The sequence below is a fragment of the Hevea brasiliensis genome, chromosome 9, assembly GCF_030052815.1.
Source record: "Hevea brasiliensis isolate MT/VB/25A 57/8 chromosome 9, ASM3005281v1, whole genome shotgun sequence".
In the NCBI taxonomy this organism is placed as follows: Eukaryota; Viridiplantae; Streptophyta; class Magnoliopsida; order Malpighiales; family Euphorbiaceae; genus Hevea; species Hevea brasiliensis.
In genome coordinates, this window is record NC_079501.1 from 5,129,988 (window position 1) to 5,153,321 (window position 23,334).

At 33.9% G+C, this 23,334-nt stretch overlaps 3 protein-coding genes across 3 annotated transcripts; 1 reads left to right on the forward strand and 2 right to left on the reverse strand.

Annotated features, from left to right (window-relative positions):
- Positions 1–1,587: 1,587 nt before the first annotated feature.
- LOC110653377 (pectin acetylesterase 12) lies at positions 1,588–6,952 on the forward strand. The gene is made up of 13 exons (XM_058152546.1): positions 1,588–2,204; positions 2,375–2,457; positions 2,611–2,740; positions 2,831–2,904; positions 3,702–3,788; positions 3,868–3,992; positions 4,097–4,157; positions 4,367–4,420; positions 4,539–4,616; positions 5,018–5,123; positions 5,227–5,372; positions 5,814–5,917; positions 6,551–6,952. The coding sequence occupies exons 1-13, from the start codon at positions 2,000–2,002 to the stop codon at positions 6,678–6,680; spliced, it is 1,383 nt and encodes a 460-aa protein (XP_058008529.1). The 5' UTR covers positions 1,588–1,999; the 3' UTR covers positions 6,681–6,952.
- A 661-nt stretch (positions 6,953–7,613) lies between these two features.
- On the reverse strand, positions 7,614–9,240 carry LOC110653379 (uncharacterized). The gene is made up of 2 exons (XM_021808983.2): positions 8,280–9,240; positions 7,614–8,075 (listed from the first exon to the last, which is right to left on the reverse strand). The coding sequence occupies exons 1-2, from the start codon at positions 9,070–9,072 to the stop codon at positions 7,987–7,989; spliced, it is 882 nt and encodes a 293-aa protein (XP_021664675.2). The 5' UTR covers positions 9,073–9,240; the 3' UTR covers positions 7,614–7,986.
- A 4,756-nt stretch (positions 9,241–13,996) lies between these two features.
- LOC110653378 (transcription factor MYB61) lies at positions 13,997–16,039 on the reverse strand. The gene is made up of 3 exons (XM_021808982.2): positions 15,647–16,039; positions 15,414–15,543; positions 13,997–15,331 (listed from the first exon to the last, which is right to left on the reverse strand). Exons 1-3 carry the CDS (start codon positions 15,777–15,779, stop codon positions 14,212–14,214), a joined length of 1,383 nt encoding a protein of 460 aa, XP_021664674.2. The 5' UTR covers positions 15,780–16,039; the 3' UTR covers positions 13,997–14,211.
- Between the last annotated feature and the right edge of the window lie 7,295 nt (positions 16,040–23,334).

Here is a 23,334-nt window from a genome sequence, read left to right on the forward strand (position 1 = left end):
GTATGCATGATGGGATTAAATGAGGGAGCTGAGCTCCTATTTGAGTTATGACATTTTGATTATGTGGAGGGTGAGCTGAGCTCCCTAATTTATTATATATTGTATTTACAGGTCGGGTGAGTTAAAAACTCTCTGTTGAATGGTCCATTTTATGGTTGGACTCTATCCGGTTGAATTCTTGAAATTGGGCCCAAATGGGCCTTAGAGTTGGGTTGAGGAATAATTAGGCTTATTACGGGTCTCGGGGGCTTTAATCCAGCTCATAGGTCCTAGTGCTGGTCCGGCCCGTAGGTTGGGTCGTGACACGAGATATCATCAAGTGGCTCTATTTCTTAACAGGCTTCTCAATTCGTTGTTTTTTTTTTTTTGATACGCAGTAAAATGAGGGATGAAATCATTCATCAAAGAATTCAGGCAAATCTTTCTTGCCTCAGTCGGAGTGAAGGGTGCAGGTTATTGATCCTTAGAAAAGAGAGATGCATGCTCTGCGGAGATAGAAAGAAGTGACTTAGAATCTCCCGTCTGATTTATCTTTTTTAACAATATAAGGTAACATGTATTGTACTGTTCAGTATAGGATCGCAATTAATAAAAAGAGTATTAATATAATGTTTAAAAAAATGAATTGTATAAGTTAAAAGTAACTCCATGTTTGGAATTATTAAATTTGTTGTCTAAATTGTTCTATTTCCTTTCCATATTAATAGATTTTCTTTTCCCTTTTTTTAATCCTAAACAATATTCCACAAAAATAAATTTTTATATTTCCTAAATTATATTCTACAAAAATAAATTTACTTTTTTTATTCATATAACACAAATTATATCCCACCGAAAATAGATTTAATTTTAATTTTTATATGTCCCAAGTTATATTCTATAAAAATATATTTACTTTCCTTTTTCATATGTCTTAAATTATATCTCAAATGGATAGATTTACTTTCATTTTTCATATGTTTTAAATTATTATATCTATAAAAATACATTTACTTCCTTTTTTTCACAAATCCCAAATTATATCCTATATAAATAGATTTAATTTACTTTTTCATATATCTCAAATCATATACTAATTTCTATTTTAAAACAATAATTTATATTTCAAACCGTTATGGTTTATCAGCAATATGCCCCTATTTAATTGCTTAAAAAAATAAAACCTATTAATTTTAGGAATAATTTAGTAATATAAATTATTTAATTTTTTAATTGAATAATATAAGTAAAAGATAAATAAATAAAAATTTAAATAAAATTTAATTTTTAATAGCATTTACTACTTTAATTATATTAATTATATATTTTAAAATTATGTAATAATAAAAGTAAATTTATATTTACAGGATGGAGAGAATATAATTTTAATTATATGAAATTAAATATATTTAAAACAAAATTTATTAAAATGGGTAAAATTTCAAATAAATTTCATAATGCTAAGACAATGATACGACAACAGTGAAAATATTCATAACTTACACATTGTTGTTTTCACAAATAAAATATATTAATAAATTAATTGTTATTTTAAAATAGAAAGCGCTCTATAATTTGAAATAAATTTCAAAGGAAAGAAAGCAGAAGGAGAGAGAGAGAGAGAGAGCAATCAAGAGGTAATATGTGGTGTCGGCCACAAATGGAGAAATGTGTTAAAGGGGATGATGAAAACAGCTGTAGAGCGTAGAATGTTTAGGAGATAAATGGCAGAACACTAAAGAAGGAGTGGTCTGTTTTCAAAGTTTTGTCTTTGGTGGGCTTCGTGTTCCCCGGAAAAGTCACTCTGCAAAAGACCACGTTGGTGGCCTGTGCTGATTCATACGTCGTTATTATTTTTTACTCACTATTAATAGTGGTCTAAGCGTAACTATTCTTCTTCTCCAGCACTCACTGAGTTGCCAATTCAAATAAGGAAGCCTCAAGCTCTAGCCTCTTCTTCGGTTCTGCCTCTGGTTTGCCACCATTTCCTTTTACTAGGATAGCCAGAGAGTGGACAAAGATGAAGCAGAGGGAGGGGAGAGTGGCGGCCTATTTGTACGCTTTTAGTGTTATTGGGATGGTTTTGGGCGGATCTCTGGATGTTTTTGAAGATTTCAAAACCCTTTCTCTTCTGGATAGTGATGCGGTTTCCCCTTCTTCACCTGCTGCCAAACCTCTTATGGTCGACCTCACTCTTATTCAGGGAGCCGACTCCAAAGGAGCTGGTACTACTCTCTCTCTCCTTATATATGTACTATCAAGTTGACATTTTGTTTATCAAACTAAATTGGGTTATCCATACTGTTCATGAGTCGTTTGATGATATTTTGTGCTTCTGAATGCTTCATTTTCAATACTAGCATGAAATGTTTTGTTTTAATGTCTTCTATGCCAGTCTGCTTGGATGGAACACTACCTGGTTACCACTTGCATCGTGGGTCTGGATCAGGTCAAAACAGCTGGCTCATTCAATTGGAGGTATGTGAGACAATTTCTGGGTATTGGCATTATGGGTTTCTGATGAGAAATAGCTTATTATTTCATTAAAACATTAGTTTTTGCTGTCTCTTCTTTTTTGTTACTTTGTTAGAGTTAGCAGATGCGACTTAACTAAAAGGTGCCTTGGTGCAGGGAGGTGGGTGGTGCGATACCATCAGGAATTGTGTTTACCGGAAAACTACCCGCCGTGGTTCATCAAAATTTATGGAAAAGCAAATACCATTCTCTGGGATTTTAAGCAATAAAGCAGAAGAAAATCCTGGTTTCTCCAAGACAATGACACTTCTTTTGCTCTTGCTGTATTGATTAGAGGTTCTGAATTCTTATGGTTAGTGCTTTCTTATGCTTGCAGATTTCTTTAACTGGAACAGGGTCAAGCTAAGATACTGTGATGGGGCATCTTTCAGTGGGGACAGTAAGAATGAGGTTGGTTGAAGTATTATGCTATTCTCAATTATTCTGTCAACAATTGATATGCATCAAATACAACTTTTTAAATAAATAATGGTATATTTTGATCATGCACTTTTTTGCTTAAATCGCTAACTTATTTGAGTATCAAATCATGTTTTATTTTGATCTTTGATATGGGATATGGTCTTTATACTTATTGTTGGTTGTTGGCATTCCTTGAAATTCTGATAGTCTCACAGTTACATTCAATTAATGCTAGTCTCAATAAGTTAGGTGCTTGATAAAGCTCATCTTGGTGATCATTTCTTCCACTCCCCAGTAGGCCCATTTTTTCTATCAATCTGATTTCCTAGCTTGTCAAACAATGGCAATATCACTGGGGACGAATCTGGAATTAAAACTTTGAAGGGCCAAAGAATAATAAAAAAGGTGGCCTAGTGCATGCTTATGGGCTCTAGATATGGTTGACGTGCGCAGGCTTATCCCTGCTTCACATAGAGGCTTTTATCATGGCTCGAACCCATAACCTCTAGGTCACAAATAGAGAAATTTAGTTACACCAAAGAAGGGCCAAAGAATAATTAAAAAATATTTTTAATCATATTGTTATGTAATTAACTAAACTAAGCTTTTCTAATCTATTAAAAGCATGGCAGTAAAATTTTTTGATATCAGAAATTTTTGCTGGCATGGAAGATCTGTTTTGTTTTCTTTTTCTCTTTATTTCCTTTACTGCTGGTTATGGAAGGAAAGCGAATTGGAATTTGCAATTAGAATATTGCACAGATTTTAAAGAACTTTCCTTTCAGGCTGCTCAGCTTAATTTTCGAGGGCAACGTATATGGTCTGCTGCTATGGAGAAACTAATGGCTGAAGGAATGCAAAATGCCACTCAGGTGTTTAATTTCTTATGTCCTTTTTAATTGTCATTTAGTTTTCAATTTTCCAGCCACTTTGTGAACGTCTGTGTTTCAGGCTCTTCTTTCAGGATGCTCTGCTGGAGGACTGGCATCCATAATACACTGTGATGAGTTCAGGAACTTATTTCCACAATCAACAAAAGTGAAATGCTTAAGTGATGCTGGACTGTTTCTTGACGTGTGAGAAACAATTCTTTATATGCCTTTTATGATTTCAATTGGTGCTTATAGCTGACTTGTCATATATGCATGTGATTCTCATTTTTACTTTAAATCTGCTGTAGAATTGATGTGTCTGGTAACCGCACACTATGGAAGATGTATGAAGGTGTAGTGAGTTTGCAGGTGGAGCTACCTTCTTGCTTGTGAAAAATTATTCTCATCTATAGTATTTTGGTATAATCTTTAATAGAAACTGAACCCCCTGATCTGAGGTTTTACAATGATGTATCAATATGTTGCAGTACTCTCTCTCTAACTCTTACAGGTTTTTAACAACTTTCTGCTCAGCATTTAGCCATCAATTAAATATTGACATCCATATGAATTTTTAGGAAGTGCAAAAGAATCTGGCAAGTACTTGCACCAGCCACCTGGATCCAACTTCGGTAATCATCAATCTTTTCTTTATTTTTTTCTGTTGCATTAGTGGATCTTAATCCTTGAGAGGTTAATAGAAGAGAATAAATGACTCTCTCTCTCTCTCTCTTTCTCTCTCTCATGCAGTGCTTCTTCCCCCAGAATTTGATTGCAAATATTAGGACTCCATTATTTATTCTCAATGCAGCCTATGATGCATGGCAGGTGATCTTTCTTTATATTTCACTTTATCTTCTAATGGCAATTTGTATGCCAACTAATATTTTGGGCAAGGGCTGTTGATAACGTTGTATATAAACTTTCTAAATAGCTACCAAATGTTGATGGTAGATATCCAGAGAAGGACCGTCTTCTGTCACTTACATCCCCAGCAACTGTGGTTCAAACAAAAAGATTATAGTTTATTTTCTTGAAGAGAATTGAAGGTGTATAGGACTCTAGACATGAGAGACCAGGGATAATAGTAATAATAATAATCCAACTTCAACTAATTTGAGACTAGTTGTGTCAAGATGGGTTGAAGATTCTAGTCTAAGATGACTCTATTGAATATTACCTCTGTCTAATATTGGATAACTTGGATTTCTTCTGTTTAATTTTATCAGCTCCAAGCTAGTATAGCTCCAAAATCAGCTGATCCTCAGGGTTCTTGGAATGAATGCAAGCAAAATAATGCAGAATGTACTTCAGTGCAGATCCAGATTTTGCAAGGTGACTTTTAAAGTATACTTTTTATGCTTGGTTTCCCATTACTAATGTACATGGGTACATGTATATATTGACTTCTCCTTTCTCTTGTAATTGTATGGTACAGGCTTCAGGAATCAAATGCTGGAAGCCATAAATGTCTTCTCAATGTCAACTCAAAATGGGTTATTCATAAATTCTTGCTTTGCTCATTGCCAATCTGAGACACAAGATACATGGTTTGCTGATGATTCTCCCCTCCTCAATAACAAGGTACCGACTCTATTGTCATAGAAACTTCATAGCAAATATCGAAGAGATATCTACATGTAATCTGTTTTTAATCTCTCTCTCCCTCTCAAATTTGCTCTATTGCTATACAGCTTTATTGAGTCAATCTCTGATTTGAAACTGCATCGTATGTTGAAGTGAGTGCATTACCATGCTAAAACAGAGTTACAGTAGGTGTGTGAGTGTACAGGGAGGGAGAGAGCATGTTACTTCTTGTCCAGACCCTAGAGTATATATTTGTTCTAACAGTCTGCTTCATGTATAGGATTTTAACTGCTTTAGCTGGCTGTACCAGTTACTGGAATGAATGAGCTCATTTGCATACATCTGCAATCATATCGTGTTTATAAAACTTTTATCCTATCATTATATAGCAATTCCTTCCATTGTAAGTATGTTTTGTTATCGATTATCTATATGCAGAGGATTGCTCAATCTGTTGGAGACTGGTATTTTGATCGAGTTGATGTTAAAGCTATTGACTGTGCATACCCCTGTGACAACACTTGCCATAATCTAGTTTTCAAGTGAGTGACGAACTTGTCTGCTCGTTACTTTTCATTCATCTCCCAAATTGCTATTTGTAGAGATTGTAACATTCATTTATGATTCATCATGACCTTGAGTCATCACTTGCTGAAGAATGCCAATGCCAATGCAATGGCTGGCATAATTCTTCTGCAATGCCCTTGAAAATATGATTCATTAGTTGTTCTTTGTTATCTCAGTAGAACATTCAAGTTCACTGGGCTCAAAAATAAAATATAATTGAGATGTTTCAAGAAAGCTAAGCTTTATACTTCTCTCATTCTTATTATAGCCACCATTTCTTGTGGTTTATTTTATTTCTTTCCTTCCAAATGTTGTGCCACGATACAAAGTCTAGATCACTTAAACAGCAAGTTATAAATTCCCAAAAATTATCTGCTCCCTAGATGAACATTATGGGTCAGGATTAGACCTGTTCAATGATGAGGCTCAAATTGGGCCCAAGCCTGGCCCATATATATACTGTGGATTAAATAAAGGTAACCTAATTTGAAGGAATATACAAGCTTTGTGTTTATTTGGTTTTCTGTAAGACCCGTACACCATCTTTGTTCTGAATTTTCTCTCTCAATTCCAATTGTGAGAGACTGAAAATATTATCTTCTCTGCAGTGATTTTACTTCAACTATGCCATTCTCCCAGTCCTCAAGATTAACCTTTACCACGCTAAATCTGCTCAGTTCCATCTTGATGTCATTAACATGTTCCAAAAGCACCATGGGGTTTCAGTTTGATCAATGACACTTGATTAAAACATCGAGAAGTCTATAGAGTTGCAACTACAAGTGGATCATCTTGCTTACAAGTAACAAAAATGTGAAATACATAATTTAAGGCTCATTTTTCAGCAACCATTGTATCCTGTCTTTCTTGTGTCACTTGTTGCAACTGCCAGAGTATTCTAGTATGTATCAAATTGCCACAGTTATCATCACATGAAACTGAACAGAAAACAATTAGCTATTTGTTGTCGAGAATCAGTTTTGGTATACATTTTCACTCTTATATCTTTACGTGCTGTAATCAACTACACTGTTTTTTTGCAATTTTTTAGAATTTCTTTAAAATCATAGGATTATATCTGTATGTGAAAATAGGTGGATGGTTCTCACCTGTCTCACCAACAACGCATTTTTTTTGCATGATGCTGGCATTCATTTACCTGACCTAACTATAAACCTTCTTAACCAACTTAAGAGTCAAAGGTTGGTTGGTGGTCTTGATAGTTGAACAGGCAAGTTTGTTGATTCCCCTATACATATAGTAGTACATTGTTTCTGTCTTCGTGAATCCATTTTCTGTCTTTGCTTAATAAAATCAGAGTCCTCCAAAAGAATTATTATAATGATTAATGACAATTTAATTCTCCTCATCTTTCTTATTCAACTTCCTCGGGTCTTGGAAGAACTGGTTTCCAAGAGTAGGAATCAGCAAGTCCATTATTAATATTACCCAGATCAACACCACCAATGTTACCTAGATCATCTATGACTATGTTTAGTATTGTCATGTTTTGGTTTTGCTCATAACATAAAACTTCAACATGACATTGATAACGTAGAGCTCTAAAGTCACAAGTAAATTAACTTAACCTTTTTCTTTCCCTCATTTTTTATAACACATTGCAAGACAATCTCACTCTCAATACTGTTAATAACAAACAACAATGAAAGGTTAATACAAGCTTCAAAAATCACAATAGTAATAATCAACTGTTTTGAGTCAACCGGTAGGCGTCCAGCGCCGATCATCTGATCATATTTACAACAGCTGAAACATGTACAGAAGGAAAGCAGTGATAGAGACTCCCCCTTGAAATCCCAACACCACAACAATCTACCGACAAAATGATCAGGATAACCTTCAAAAAAGGAAAATATTTTTCTACCAAGGAAAAAGAAAGTCCATCCCCAAATTCCAACCTAGATTGAAAATCAAGACTATGTGTATCCTTCAAAATATAGATATATTTCTTTTTTGGTTTAGATGTAAAAAAATTAAAAAGTTGCAAAAAGAGGAATGGATTAGAATCCACAAACATTAACAGTCAGATGCCGCAGTGTCGAGACGCAGACGCAAGCGCCACTGCTTGTGCCCATACCTTTAGGCGGGCCTTCACTTCTCGTGGATCATCACCTGCATAAAAAAGTAACACTCAAAAACACGCAAATCGGAACAAAGTTTCCAGCTTTAAGCAACAATGCAAGAAATAACACAAGCCCAGTATGCAAAGCTGTGATAATTTGAAGTGTTCAATTAATTCTTAGTCCCCATTTCAATCTCTAGACTCAAAATTATGCTCCAGAATGAGAATGAAGAGATTATATATCGAACACTAACCAGGGCTAGAAATCCGCCAGTTGGCGATAGGCGAATTGCCACCGCTGCTTGTATCGAGGGTAGATCCTGACAGAGACACACGACCAGGCATTTCCAGCATGCGCTCATGCTCCAACTCAAAACCAAGATCTCTGCAAGCCTTCACTTCCTCCATGTCCATGCACAATGACCTCCTCCCTCCCTTTGGCCTCGTTATCACCACCAGCCCTCCGCCTTCACTCTCCCCACTAAAACTATTACAGTACCAATGGTAATTACCCATTCCCACAGCCATACTCTCCTCATCCTTCTTTTTACTCTTATCATCACCATCAACCAATTTTTCTCTTACAACCCTTCTTCTCCTCGTCCTCAGATTATTTCTCATCTCACCCTTTTGAGCTTCATTTTCACTGGCATACTCCTTGACACCCACAAGCAGCTTATTTACCCGCCCTCCGCGATTTCTATGGCGAGGGGGTGTAGCTGGAAGCGAGTAGCAACCGGTTTCCTCATCCGAATCCGAGGAGAGGTCAAGCATGCCAATCCCTTCTTCGTCATTGGAAAGTTCCTCATCTGCATCGAAGCTTTCAAAGGACAATCTTGACACGAACATCCTCATACGATCGCAATCTTGACAATCATCATCTTCAATAGTATACATAGAACTGGTACAGACAGACAACCTAGACAAATTATGGGGATGAGATTGATGATCATTATCATACCCATCATCAGTATCATGATCATCCTCGTCTTCAAGCATGGTAGTAGAGGAATAAGAAAGCAAGTTCGAGCTCTCAGCTAACGCCATAATCAACCAGAAAAGGGAAAGAAAAAAGAAAAGCAGAGACAAGGGAAAGTGTTTGATCAAAGTATGGAAAAGGAGAAGTGAATTTAAGTATAAAAATGAGATGTGGCTTTTGGTTTTCTGTGAATCATTCGTTTTTCATTTCCTGATAAGTTGAAGGTAAACATAACTCTCTGGCCAACATTCCCATTTATACAAGCCTCATTTCCTTGTAATTTCCAACACACCCTTCCACGTGTCAATAATGCTTAACTTTTCCTCACTCCAAGACTGATTGGGTAATTATGGTAATTAGCTTCGGGATTAATGGGAATTCTTAAATGCTAATTAACGTAAGAAGTTTCGCCGTTTGGTTGGATATTAGTAATGATTAAGAAAAGCACGCGTCAGATAATAGGAGGATAAGCGTGGAGAATCAGCGGAAGGAGCGACTGTCCTACACCAGTAATGCAGTGACACGTAACGTAGATAACTCTTGCAGGTTGCAACAGGTAACACTAGCTAAGCACTAGAGGTGTGCAAACGATCAATCAAACTGAAAAAATTAAAATTTAAAAATTAAAAATTTTAAAAATTAAATTAAACGAATTCAGCTTGATTTAATTTTTTAATTTAAATCAAATTTTACTCTCTCCTACTACGCACTGACCACTCAACTGGTCTTTCTGTTAAAATGAGGTAGCTGCACGATATCCTAGGCAGATGGAGAAAATATGCAATGAAAAAAAAAAAAACGAAGGGTCCAAGTACGTAGTCACGGGTCCACTTGCCAAGCGCCACTAATTAATGAGCAGCTTGGTCTGATTGTTCTGGCTACATGGACCACTCTTAAATATTTATTATACACACACTTGTAGTCCAAGTATTGCTCTTTTATCACTGTCTAGTGGAGAATTGGGATCTACCCACCTCACTCTCTGGTCTTGCTAAACCATGCTACTAATTATATGAAAGAAATGGGTAGAAGGGTAGAGGACCTAGCCCAAACGTAGCATTATAGTGCAAATTGGCATAACTTTTTAACCTTTTTTTAGCGTACTAAAGCTACTGTGGTGGAGTTTATTGCGTCAACTTTTGTTTCAACGTATCAAGATTCTCACGTAGACGCCTACTCAAACATTCCTTCTCCGCTTTTTCAGAAACTGCCCACCTCAAAATTCATTCCACGAAGGGCAGTTTCGGCAGTGGATAAGGAATATAAATTTTGGCTGTGTTTGATATTTTGATAATGAGGTTTTATCACAAGTGATGTATAAACCGCGTTTCGTAGGACAGCTGTCTGCGTTAGCCTATCTCTGGCCCATTTGGGCCCACCACATCGAGAACCGCTATTGCTTTTGTTTATTTGTTTACTTATTTGAAACATAATTACTTGAAAAATATATATATATTTTTTTTTATTTTGAATTAGAAGAGAATATCAAATCAATTTGAAAATTAAAAATTAAATTAAATTAAATTAAATTAAACTTATCTAAAATTTAAATCAAATTTAAAATTGATTTAATTTATTTAATTTATAAAAAAGTGAATTAAGTGAATAAATTTAATTTTAAATATTTAAAATCAAACGAAATTAAATTTTTAATAAATTAAATAAAAATTATAAACTAATTAATTTTTTTATTCGAATTTTGCTGACTCCGTTTTTGGAAAAATAAAATAAGTGCCGACTGCTAAACACTCTTCGGGGGGGCAAAAAAAAAGTATTATAAACACTGCCGATCACCGACCGTAGACTAGCTGGCATTTATGATGGCAATTGAAATAGACGGTCGGAATAGACTCTGTGGCGATAAGATATTTCCACGTGTAAAGTGTATCATACTATTTATAATCAGAAGAAGACGATCGCACAAAGAAACTGTGCAGAGTTGTGACCCAACGAGGCCATCTCGGAGTTCGTGCGGATGGGATTGCACTTGATATGGGTCCCATGTTTCAATTAACAATAAAAATAAAAAACTTTTATTATTATTATTTTAAAATTAAAATATTTTTTAATTTATCAAAATTTATTATAAATTATTATTTTGTAGGCTTGATATATCACGTTATTTATATGATGTGTCGTTATAAATTAGTAAAATTAAGATGTGTTGATGTAATTTATAAGTAAAAAGTTTTCTTTAAAAAAAATAAGTGTAATAAAAAAATAAAATTAATCATTAAATTTTGAATGACATAATTAGGAAATTAAAAGTCACTATGTCTTTATTTTATTTTTTTAAATAATAAAATAAATATTAACAAATAAAAATATCAAAGAAATAAATATGAATTTAATTAAAAAATAATTTTTTATATTTTCAATCAATTAAATAAATTTAAAATTAAATTTTTAGTTAAATAAATTAGTTAAAAAAAAATAATTCTTTATATTTTCAGTCAACTAAATGAGTTTAAAATTAAGTTTTTAGTTAAATAAATCTTACCCTTTTTAACTATGGCCAAATAAGTTCATATTTAATAACTTTTTATTTTTTAAATAATAAATATTAAAAATAATAATTTTAATATTAAACCATTTTTGTTACTATATTTTTCAATTTTTTTAATTTCAATTTTAACTAAAATTAATGAATAATTTTCAATTTTAAAAATAAAAAAGTATTTTATTATTAAAAAAATATTTTATTATGTATAAATTTAAAAAGTATAAAGATTTATATGATTCAAAATTTAATTTTAGATATATTTAACTTTTACTGAAAATAATTATGCTGACTTTTTTCAAATTTAATTTGTTATTCTGGAGATGTGAACGCACAATTTAGGCCATACATCGTCATGTTGGGCGTCACTGTTCCATTTTTTTTTTCTGTATTTATATTTTCAATTTTCACAGAATGTGTGGCTGAAATGATTATTTAGATCTTTATTTTTATTCTTTCAAAATAATATTAAAGCCTTTTAATTATTGGGGCTGTGGTCAACTCTCGGCAAATTTAATAATTTTTTAAAAAAAATAAATTAAAATTCAGATTGAAATAAACAGATCAATGAGGGTGTCGGCCAGAAATGTTATGATTTAAACGTTTTTTTAAATTGAAATGTAAATTTTAATTTGTATTGAATTTATAAATATTATTGAAGAAGAAAACTAAATGAGATAATGCAGTTCAACAAAGAATTGCATCAAGTAGAATACCCATGAAATTAATTATTTTTATTCTAAATATAGGAATTAATAAAAAAAATTAATTAAATTAAATTTTGATTAATGAAAAAATTTAATTAAAAGATCAAAGTTGGACGGTGAAGGGTATTGTTTAATAATAGGAACGTGGTATAGATTTGGTGATATTATTATTTTTTTTTTCCCTAGCTTGTATATGGGCCTCCTGTGAAGTCTCCCTATTATTTATTTATTTAGTGTTTTGTTAGCAATTCAAATCAATTGCTTGGGGAGGTAATGAAAAGAAATAGTGACAAAGCGATTTAAAAAATAGAAAAAGAAAATGAAAGATTTGAGGAATAAGAATGAATTGGCAAGTTACAAATTGGCAGCAAATCATGTGATGATTTGGGAAGCCCATTCAGATTTCCACAAAAGATGAGCAAAGGGCCACTATCTGGGATAGCTCTGGGCCTGTTATATGGAGCAGGCCGAAAAGGCCTATGGGTTTCTCAAATTAATTGTGCTTTGTCCAATTGAAGTAGAATTGATTTTGCATTGTGAGTTTATGAATTTCAATTTTTATTTTCGAGTTAATTTTTAATCTTTTAGTTTAATTTTTTATTATTTATTTATATTATTATAATATTAGACTCTTCTTCAAGATAAAGAGGGAGATAAGAAAAATTATTGAAAAAATAATGGATTGAATGCTTAAAAAGGGCATTGCATATTCCATTTCAAAGCATTTGTATTGTGACTTCCAAGAAATCCTTCAAAGTGAATTTAAGAATCACAACTACCAAAAATTCCCTTTTGACTGCAGCCAACAGAAAAGAGGGATAAATTAGAAGTTCCCATATCAGCTGTTGTTCTTGAGGATTAAGGAATATCAGAAAAGAGAAATATGGAGACAAGTGGATGGAAATGACTTGGTTACCATATTTGCAATTTCTTGATTCACCGCACAATCGACTAATATTTCACTTGAAGTGGAAGTTTCACTGGAAGTGGAAGTTTTCTTACTTGATAAAGTGTTTCTTAAGATAATGTTTAATCTCTTTGAGAAGCTACAAGACTTGACCAATATATATGGACCTCATTAGATTAAGAGTCACTATCCTCTTGTACGGAATAGAAACTGAATTAACACTCATTTCACTTTTGGGGTTTTCCCCTTTTTTTTTTTTTTTATTATCAACTGCTGCCCATCACCTCTTCCCTATATTTCACATTTGCACACGTGTGGGTGTGCATGTGCAGAGCACAGAGAGAGAGAGAGAGAGAGAGAGAGAGAGAGAGAGAGAGAGGATGGGACTTGAGGGTCCTGCAATTGCAATTCAAGAAATAAAAAATGAGACTTGTTTTAGGTGTTTTGTTGTTTAAATGGGAAAGCAGCAGCCAACTATAATCCTCGAAATCATCTAAAATTAAAGGCATTAGAAAGTGAAAAAGCTGATGGAAAAGTGATTACAATCTTTTGTCTCTTGGAGACAAGGATGGGCACCCATCAATCTTGAACTGGAAAAGAAAGCATTCATGAAAGAAGCTTCACATAATTTTTCAGTTTTCTCACTATTAAAGGAAGTAGAAATTCGGATAACCTGATAAAATTACTACTACCCCATTTGGTTTTCCAATTTCAAAAGGATGGATCCATCCAGGGATCAATGACACTTTTTTTTTTCTTTTCCGGGATTTTTCCAGATAGAATTGCAACACTGTAATGCATATGCAACGAGGCAAAGAGGAGAACTGCACTGGTATACAAGCCTTATTCTGCAATTCTACCTTCCCACACCCAACAAGTAAAAGAAAGCTAATTAATAAGAAAAGATTGTTTTTGGCTCACAAATATTTCAAAACCAGAGGGTAATAAATGTTTTTGTATCAGACCTATTTACAAGAGAAAAATCTGGGGCACACACCTGTAAAATAAAGAGCGAGCTCTAGCAAGCATCCGTACCGAGCCTCTTCAGTTTCCTCCTCTAACACCGGTGGCTTCACTCACATGCCAATCAAAGCTAAATATGTCCATAGGCTGCTGTAAGTCTTTGGATATCTTTAGGGCATATATCAGAATTTTGGAAAGGTTCTTGTTGCTGCTGGTTTTGAGGCCACACAGACCTTGAATTTTGGGATAGGAGATGCGTTTCTGATTTTATCTCATTGTATAAAGATTGTGGACTTTGATTTTGTAAAGCTGCAGCCATTATCAATGGATTATGAAGATATTCTGGCCATTTCACGTCCACTTGTTGGCTTCCTATCAGCTGGCTTTGACCATCTTTCTCCGTTGAGCTACAGTCCCCCAATCCCCAAGAAAAGATGGTGCTCTCAAAGAAAGAGCTGTTGCTTTGCAGTTCGGCGTTGCCGCTGCTTCCAGTGCTGCTGTTACTATTGTTGCTCGGGGCACCGGCTTCCCAAAACCGTGAACTGCTGATTGGGAAAGACGCCAATGAAGGGTCGTCGGAGGGAACACTAACGGAGGGCTTGAAAGCCATCGATGTAGAAAGAAATGAACTTGTTGTAGGTGGAAGGATGGTGGGTATTGAACTGGAAGAGAATTCGGAGTTAACATCCAAAGATTTGCTGGTTTGTGTAAACCAGGGGGAGGGGATTGAGTTGGTTGTGAGCCTGGCATTAGACGCATAATTCAATTGCTGAAGAGGGAAATGCCCCACCAAATCCGAAGGTTGGCAGTTGCTTGTGGATCCTTCATGGCGGGAGGTTGCGAACCTTTCCAAGAAAAAGTCCTTGTTGCTTATGGGTGTCATCAAATTACTGTTTTTACCATGGTTGTTGGGGTTGCTGCTCATATTTTTGGAGTTGGAAGAACCTTCCCCCTCCAATTGGTAGGCTTGCGCAGAAACAGGAGATTGTTTCTTTTCTTGTAAATTTGGCCCTGGCTTAGAATTACTGGCTTCGAGGAGGTTCAATTCACTGGATACTCCAGAGCCCTTTTCTTGGCCCTTGTTGGCAGTTGGATTCCTGTCTTGTCCATTGTTTTCAACCTCGGAAAGTGGTTTGTGGGTAACAGGGTCAATGCCCCTCTGCCTAAGTTTCTTCTTTAAGCAAGAGTTCCAGAGATTTTTTATTTCATTGTCGGTCCTTCCCGGCAACTGTGCTGCAATCTGAGACCACCTGAAAAATAAGCATCCACAAAAACCCAAAAGCGTTAACTACTTTTCATGAACAAAAAAGAGTTATTGATGAATATATATACCTGTTGCCCAGAACTGCATGAAGTTCAATTATGAGGTTCTCTTCCTGTTGGGAGAATGTGCCTCTCTTCAAATCAGGCCTCAAGTAATTAATCCACCTCAATCTGCAGCTCTTTCCACACCTTTGCAAACCTGCAAATTCACCAAAAATAGAAAAAAAAATGGAAATTAGAGAATTGCAGCAGTAGTAGTTTGGCTTGAAACAGAGGAAATTACTGAGGTTATTGTGAGATACCAGCTTGCTTGGGAACAGAGCTCCAACAACCGTGGCCATACTTAGTAATATGCCTGAGAAGTTTCTCATCTTCCTCAGGTGACCACAGGCCTTTCCTTAACTTCTGCTTGTAGCAGCAAGAGTGCCTCCCCATTGGGAGAAAGACACACCAGCAATGACGGGGAAGATGAGATACCTTTCCTAAAACAGCAAAGTTTGTTGAATCCTAGGTGAAGTGTCAGCAATTAGCATAGGTGGCTCTGAAACGGATTTGTAGGCAGATGCTTTGGTAGAAAAGATGTAAGCGCACATAGAAGAACCCAGAGTTGAAAAGGAGGCCAAGAAAATGAAGTAGCGGCTAGGAAAAGGAGTTGAATTAATATAAGGTAGCCTTCAAGAAAGAAAAGTCGCCGTCAATAACCTCTTAATCTCTCTCTCTCTGTTTTCTTTCTTTTTTTTTTTTTTTTTCTTCCCTGAAGTTTATAATTTTTTAATTTAGTTTGCAAGGTTCAGAAATGAATTAAAAGTCTGAGTCGCATATGTCTAATCAGAGGTCTGAGAATTAATGTCTTTTGCAAGAGTGGGGCATTTTATTGATAATTCATCGAAGAGAAAAGGAAAAACTCGAGTTGATAGTAACCCATGCTTGAAATTCAAGTCAGTGAAATGACAAACCAGATGAAAAAAAAAAGGCCTTAATCCTCACTTCAATGTGGTAATTAAATGAACAAAAGTCTACTAATGGTAAAAACTTTTATCTTGTGGTGATTTTCTGTTTCAGGGTTCTTGAAAGCCCACGTAAAAGCTTACCCATAGGATGAAGAAAATATGGAGGGAATGATAAAGATTTGACTTGAGCTAGAATTACCTATGTCTTCTCATGCACACACTACTTTCCTCACAAAGAAAGGTTAAAAAAACTAATAAGAAATAATTCTTCTCTTACAATTTCACGCTTACAAAGAGTTATTAACAGTTAAATTATGTAAGCATTGTCAATACAACAACCGACAATTTATAATTATTTTCTTTTTGATATTTCTTTACATTTATGTGAATTTTGAAAGTTGAAAGTAAAATATTCTTTGTTTATGCAAAATCTTTTGTTTTTCAATCTCTTTTAAGTTTTCCTCCCTCCAAGTAAATTATTTGCAGGGAAATTCTTGAAAAATCATGATAAGTTAGAAAAGTTTTGATGATGATTACGTGGAAAGAAGAGATGGTATATGGTGATTTTCTGAAAGTAAATGATATCTTGCTATAAGTGAAGAAATCCCAATAGGGGTTACAAATTTCCTCGACTCCACCAAGTTTTTCATTAAGAAAAGTGTCGGAAATATTTAAATGTAAAATTTTTAAATTAAAAATAATATAAAATGAGTGAGAAACATATAAATAAGAATACTATAAATTTATACTTTTAAGATTTTAAATTAAATATAATATCAATTTTATAAATATATTTTTTTCATAAAATTAAATAAAAATAATGTTTTTACATGTATTTTGAGCTCTCCGAATCTTTAATAAAATAAAAAAAAAGTTTTGAACTTCATTTTTGCCTTTTTGGCTTCCTGTAAATTCAAGATAGAGATACATATCTAGACGGCTACCCACCAAATGCCCTATCAAATGAAGGTGACTACGTAGATGTATATATATATTTTTTTTCCTATTTTTGTATAGACACACCACCTGGATTGTATTCTTCTCTTTTCTCAGCTCATTCACCATTTTTAGTTCTATCATCTTATGTTGTCCTTTACCAGTTAATACCTTCCCATCCTAATAGTACTTAACTGGTTAACTAAGGGTACTTTTGTGAAATTATTAGAATCTTTGCGTCCTTAATCTCCTAGCCATTAGCCAACCCACTTTAATAAAGCCACCTCCACCAATCAACCCATGGCTTTACAGCCGCTAGCCGGTGTATCCGATTCTTCATCCGCAGCTACCTGTAAACATCCTACCTTGAAATTACTAACTGGGTTAGAGTATGTGGAATTATAAACTATTGACAAATTAACATGTAAATGAATATAATTATTAAAAGTATAAAATTTAATATGAAAGATACTTAAAAAAAAACTACGATGACCCATTGACATCTTCGCTTAATCTAAAATTTTATCTCATTTATTATCAATTATAAAGATCTTTATAATTAATTATTTTAATTTGAAGATTGGGAAGATTAAAATAAGCAAATGAATTAGTACAGTGTAGAAATTAATTAACAAGAGCAAAAACTGACCAATTATTCCAAATCATTAGCTGACGAGACTGTGGCCCTCATTGAAAATATGAAGCCTCCTGCAGGAATCTTCATAATTTTTTTATTATAAACTAATTAATTAAACATATCCTTCTTCTTCTAGCCGTTGATCATTTTGAACAAAGAAAATTATATCATTTTTCCCTTCACAAATTAATCTTTTATGTATGTTTCCTTGTGAGTTTATCACATTGGCCTGTTTAATAAGTCATGCAATTATTCAAATCCACTAATAGTTGCCTCAAATGGTCACAGGGTTTTTGTAAATGCAATTGATATAATATTATTAATTAAAATTATATATATATATAATTGATGCATTATATGATGGAAAAGTTTGGAAAGAGGATTGGACCCCGTTTGGCACTAGACAACATCTGCATGTGCAAATATTGTGCAGATAACACAACTCTACGCCATCTTTCCGGGCCCCCTTCTGTCTCAAATTATGAAAAGGAAACATTTGTTCATATGATTGAGGCCTTTTTCAGCCATTTTACACCAATTATTTCTTCATTTTTATTATTCATATTTTTATTTTTTTGACTTTTTAATTCATTTCCCTTTCTCTTGACTTTTATTACTAAGAACTCAGCCAATCAATATTTTCAGGACAACTCCAATAATTAAGATTCTCGCATTGCACCGACAAAGCCGATATGAAACCAACCTCTCTCTCTCTATATAAAATTCTTGGATTAAGATATTAATCTATAATTTCTGCTTTAATTACATAATAAAACTCATTTATTGATTAAGTATATTTATTTGTCGAAATGGACAAAGTTGATTTTCGTTAATATTGTAACGACTTAGGCAAATTCTATACGTTTTTGTCATATTAAATAAAATGCGACTTGGAAAGATTCCATGGGTGATAAATGGTTTTGATTATATATTAATTACTTGTAATGAAAATGAAAACGATGAAAGAAAAACAAGTCATTGCAAAGAAACATTTAGCTAATTGCATAGTTCGTGGAAAGGCAAATATTCCATGAATCGTTTGCGGCTCTGTATAGAGACAATGAAAGCCATAGTGAAGAGAGAATCTCCCTCTCCTCAAATGATTAACTGGGAAAGAAAGAGAAAATACTATATAAAAGCTAGCCCTAAGCAAAACCCTAAATAATAAGTAATTGATTTTGGTGTTATGGTTTGTCTGCTTGTAAGGCTATAACGTGGCCTTGACCTTAGCAACGTCCCAGTTCCAACAAGATCAAATTATAAATTAATTAAAACCCATAAAAAGATGCTTAATTATAATCTCCATAATTCATCATATACTCGTGAGCTAATCATATGCAAGCACATGTGGTGTTTCCTCTCGTCAACCATTGTCTTAAGTCTTAACTCCTGTTTTATTAATATTAAGCATTTGTTAATCTCAAGAATAAGCTCAGTTGGCACTTAAATTAAGTAAGATATACAAAAAAAAAAAAAAGCATGCGTTAATAATTATCATGTCCTAGTGCTGCCATGGCGGCGGGACCGCAATTGATTTTGGGTTTTGCTTTAATTCTTCTACACGTTTCAATCCTCATAAGAAAACAAGAAAATTCTTAAGAGAATATTTATAACTTTCAGAGTTGTCCTGTTGTTTTCCTGCGGAATTAGTTGACTTATTTATTAGATGATTGAGTTTCCATTTACTTTGCAAGTTGCAAGGATGTAATTATTTAAATTTCTTATATTATCTATCTTTAATCACTTTTTGAGTAGGCCTTCAAAGTTAAGATATTAATCCAAGAGAGATCATGAAATGTTCCAAGCACAAACATGCTAAATGTTGTATGAATAAACCTCCAAAATAAATACTTGGAAAGAGGGGGCACTGACAGTGCTTTACAAATCAGTATATATAAAGCCCATACCCATGTGTAAATATATAATCCAATTTCTCATGACGTCCCATTTCTGGGGCTCCAACTTGGAAAAGACGAGACCAAGGTTCCTGGAAGACAGCAATTTTTTTCTTCTTTTTGAACGTCAAGTGGGAAATTGAGAGCACAGATCTGGTAATGTCCAAGAAGGGTTGTCAGTCAGGAATGACAAGATGCAATAGAAGATCTGATACGAGCATGAGTGAGATAGAATTTAGGGTAGTCTAGGTTCATTGCTTAAACGAGTGTTCAAATCACCGAATCCAATTTGAATCATATAATTGAGGTATATGGTACAGATTTGTCCCCCCCAGGCCCCAAGTGGCTGAGAGCTGACAAGCTATACTCGAGGATTTTTTAACTTGCTGAAATCTAACCCTTCATTAAAGCACTGCCCACTTCATGTTTATCCCCACTTGAGAAAGGAAATGAATGGAGAAAATTAGATAAGGTTTGGGTGTTGGTGGGGTCTTTTTTTATTTTTAATATGTGACATTAATTAATCCAGTTCAACCCCACATAGGGCCATATACTCAATCATTTTGCTCCAAAAATAAAGCCAAAATGAGAAGAACCATTCTCAGCAAGGAAATTTGTTATGATTTATATAATAAGTTTACACAAAAACTTGAGCTGCCGGGTGCCTTCAAATAGGAGTTGTACTGTGCTTCACCCTTCTTGTTTCAGGCTTCTCTGTTGGGATATAGGATATATATAGTTCGCAGCTCTCAAAACTATGAAATACAAATGTATGCCTGCAGTATGGCTAGCCAACTAAAGTAAACTTTTTTTTTTTTTTTTTTAACTTGACGATGAAATTTCAAATTACTTTTACGATAGTTATATCATTAATGTTATTTGAAAATCAGAATGATATGAATCTTATCATATTGATGAAAAGTGCATTAATTTCTCATCAAATTTAGCAAATACATATCAGAGACGACAAAGGTGAGGCCAGTGAGGCGATGGAGAGTTTTCGGAGGAATGGGCTACTGTAAAGAAAGGAGAAGCTTCTCGACAAAAGTGTCTAATGGCATGCAGAAAATGCAGAGTGAGGTTGGCAAATTTAAGAGTGAAGAGCAAAACTCCTAAAAACTTGAGAAAAACTCTAACATGGCATCAATTTCGTCAGTAGCAACATGCACAACTGTGGAACTAGTCGAAGCTCTAATTTAATTTTTTTATTATAACTCAGATTTATGAGAAATTTCCTTAAAAGAAAAAAGAAGACCCAGCGCACCATGCGTCGCATTCTTGCGGTCAAGTACACAAAAACGGAGCAAAACGATCATTACAAAAAAGATAAGCGGAGAAAATTGCAGGACAGCCATTCATCAATTATATTTTACAAGCAAAAGCTGTAACGTGGAGCCTTCGCGATCGCGGCCGTGCATGCATGGGACCCCCTAATGAGCATGCTATGACGCGATGCATAGCATGGAAAAGGTTAAAAAAAAAAAAAGAAAATCCCAATATATAATTGTTGATTATCATTACTCATGCAAATGCGAAGGTGAAAATTTCCATTATTGTGCTCCTTTTAGGTAAATTCTGACATCCCAGCTTTCTCTGTGTTTACACCCTAATCGGCAAACACGATGGATGCAAGCAACTGCGTAATTGGAAATTACTTTCAATACATTTGCATCAGGCAATACAGGATAATATATCTATTAAGTGACATCACTAATAACAGTTATTGTCGGCAAACCCATTTTTAACCAGTCTAACTGTTAACCTCTTTGAATTTATGTCTTCGGTTCGGTGATGGATTTTGCACCCTCTTGTCCGCCATTATTATATATCATGCCTTTTCGGGTTTTTATATATCAAAAATAAATTTATTATAAGATATAAGATTTATAAGCCATTTAGCTCATTTATAAGCCACTTAACTATAAAGTCTGTTCATTTAATATCTACTTACCTACAACATTTATAAGCCACTTAACTACAACATTTTTCAATGTGAAATTAATACATTTGAACTCTAAAAATTGAAAGCTTCCATGAAAACTCTTTATGACTATACCTACTTCATGACTTATGGAGATGAATAACCTTCCTTCTTCCATTCATCTAACGTTCATATCCTTCTCAAAATATGAGGTCACAAGCAATAGAAGAAAAGAAAAATTTTATGTTGTCTTCCATGGTCTTCAACGATTTACACCTCATGGCAAGAATCTTGTACAAATCATATGACACAATGGAGGAGGCCTTGCATGCATTCAATCATGCTAACAATTGAATTCATATCGTGGTGGTGATGGAATGTCTCTTGTTGCTTCATCGAATCTCAACAACTTTGGGTAATGAAGAGCCATGTCAACAATATCTTTCGACAATCAATATGGAGTCAAAGAAATCCTTAATGTTTGGAAAGGAAGACCCACGTGAAGAATCTCCTTCAATAAGTAATTAAGAAATATGGAGTCCAAAAAATTGGATTATAGTGCTTTTTCTGATCATTTTGGGGTTTTATTCGGATGTTACTTGATGTAGTTTATAGAAAACTGAAGTGATTACCCTTTTGATGTGTTATCTTAAAGCCTAATGTATATATTAGTAGATTTAAATTATGAAATTGTTTTGGTGGATTAAAGATTTTGTCATGATATTTTTCTCATTTTCTAGAAATATTTAATTGTGGTATGACTTCCTTAAATTTAAAATATCTGCAAAAATTTTGCAAATTGTGTTTCTTTATTTTTTTTTACAATCAAAATGATTTGAATTACAATGCCAAAGAAGCATAGGAGATTATAAGACAATTCAAAATTGCTTGCATAAAATGAAGCAAGTTACAAGGAAAACAATTGTAAAAAAAAAATATGATAGCCACGTTTGAAGGATCACCTTACTAATCTTTCTTGTTGAATCATGGAGGGCTATAGCTTTTAGATTTTAAGGTCTTAGTTTTATATTTACATATAACATTTAAAGTTTCAAATCTTTATCTTTATAAAACATAATCATTTTTCGTGTTTGAGCAAAATAAGACATTATTTAACACAACATGGAACATAGCTCTTCATTAACAAAAAAGTTAACACAAAAACAACACAAATGAAATATGATAATAGAGAAACATGACAAGAGAATAAGATAAACAAGATAACAAGCTAATTTTTGAAACATAACCATAGATAACAAAACATATCCACGAAACATAGAATTAGAAAACAAATCCTTTCCATAGCTTCACACAAGACGCCAACTTGACATTCTTCATTCAAAGATGAGTAATGACTCAACAGGGTAATGATTGGATGATAATAACATTGTTGTCATTGTTTGTTGAATTTCCATTTGTTTGAGAAGATATCATAAGACTTCAAGAGTGGTGGCTCATCCAATAAGGTAGATGTATTCCTTACCCATATCAAGAACCAATCTTTTTTTAGCTCTTCCAATAGTGCTATTGTACATTGTTTAAGTTAATGGACCTCCTAATCCTTCTGTTGTATCCATGGGAAAGAATTGAGCTAATGAATGTAATTAGATTGATACCACTAAACTCGCTTAATCTCCATATATATATGTTG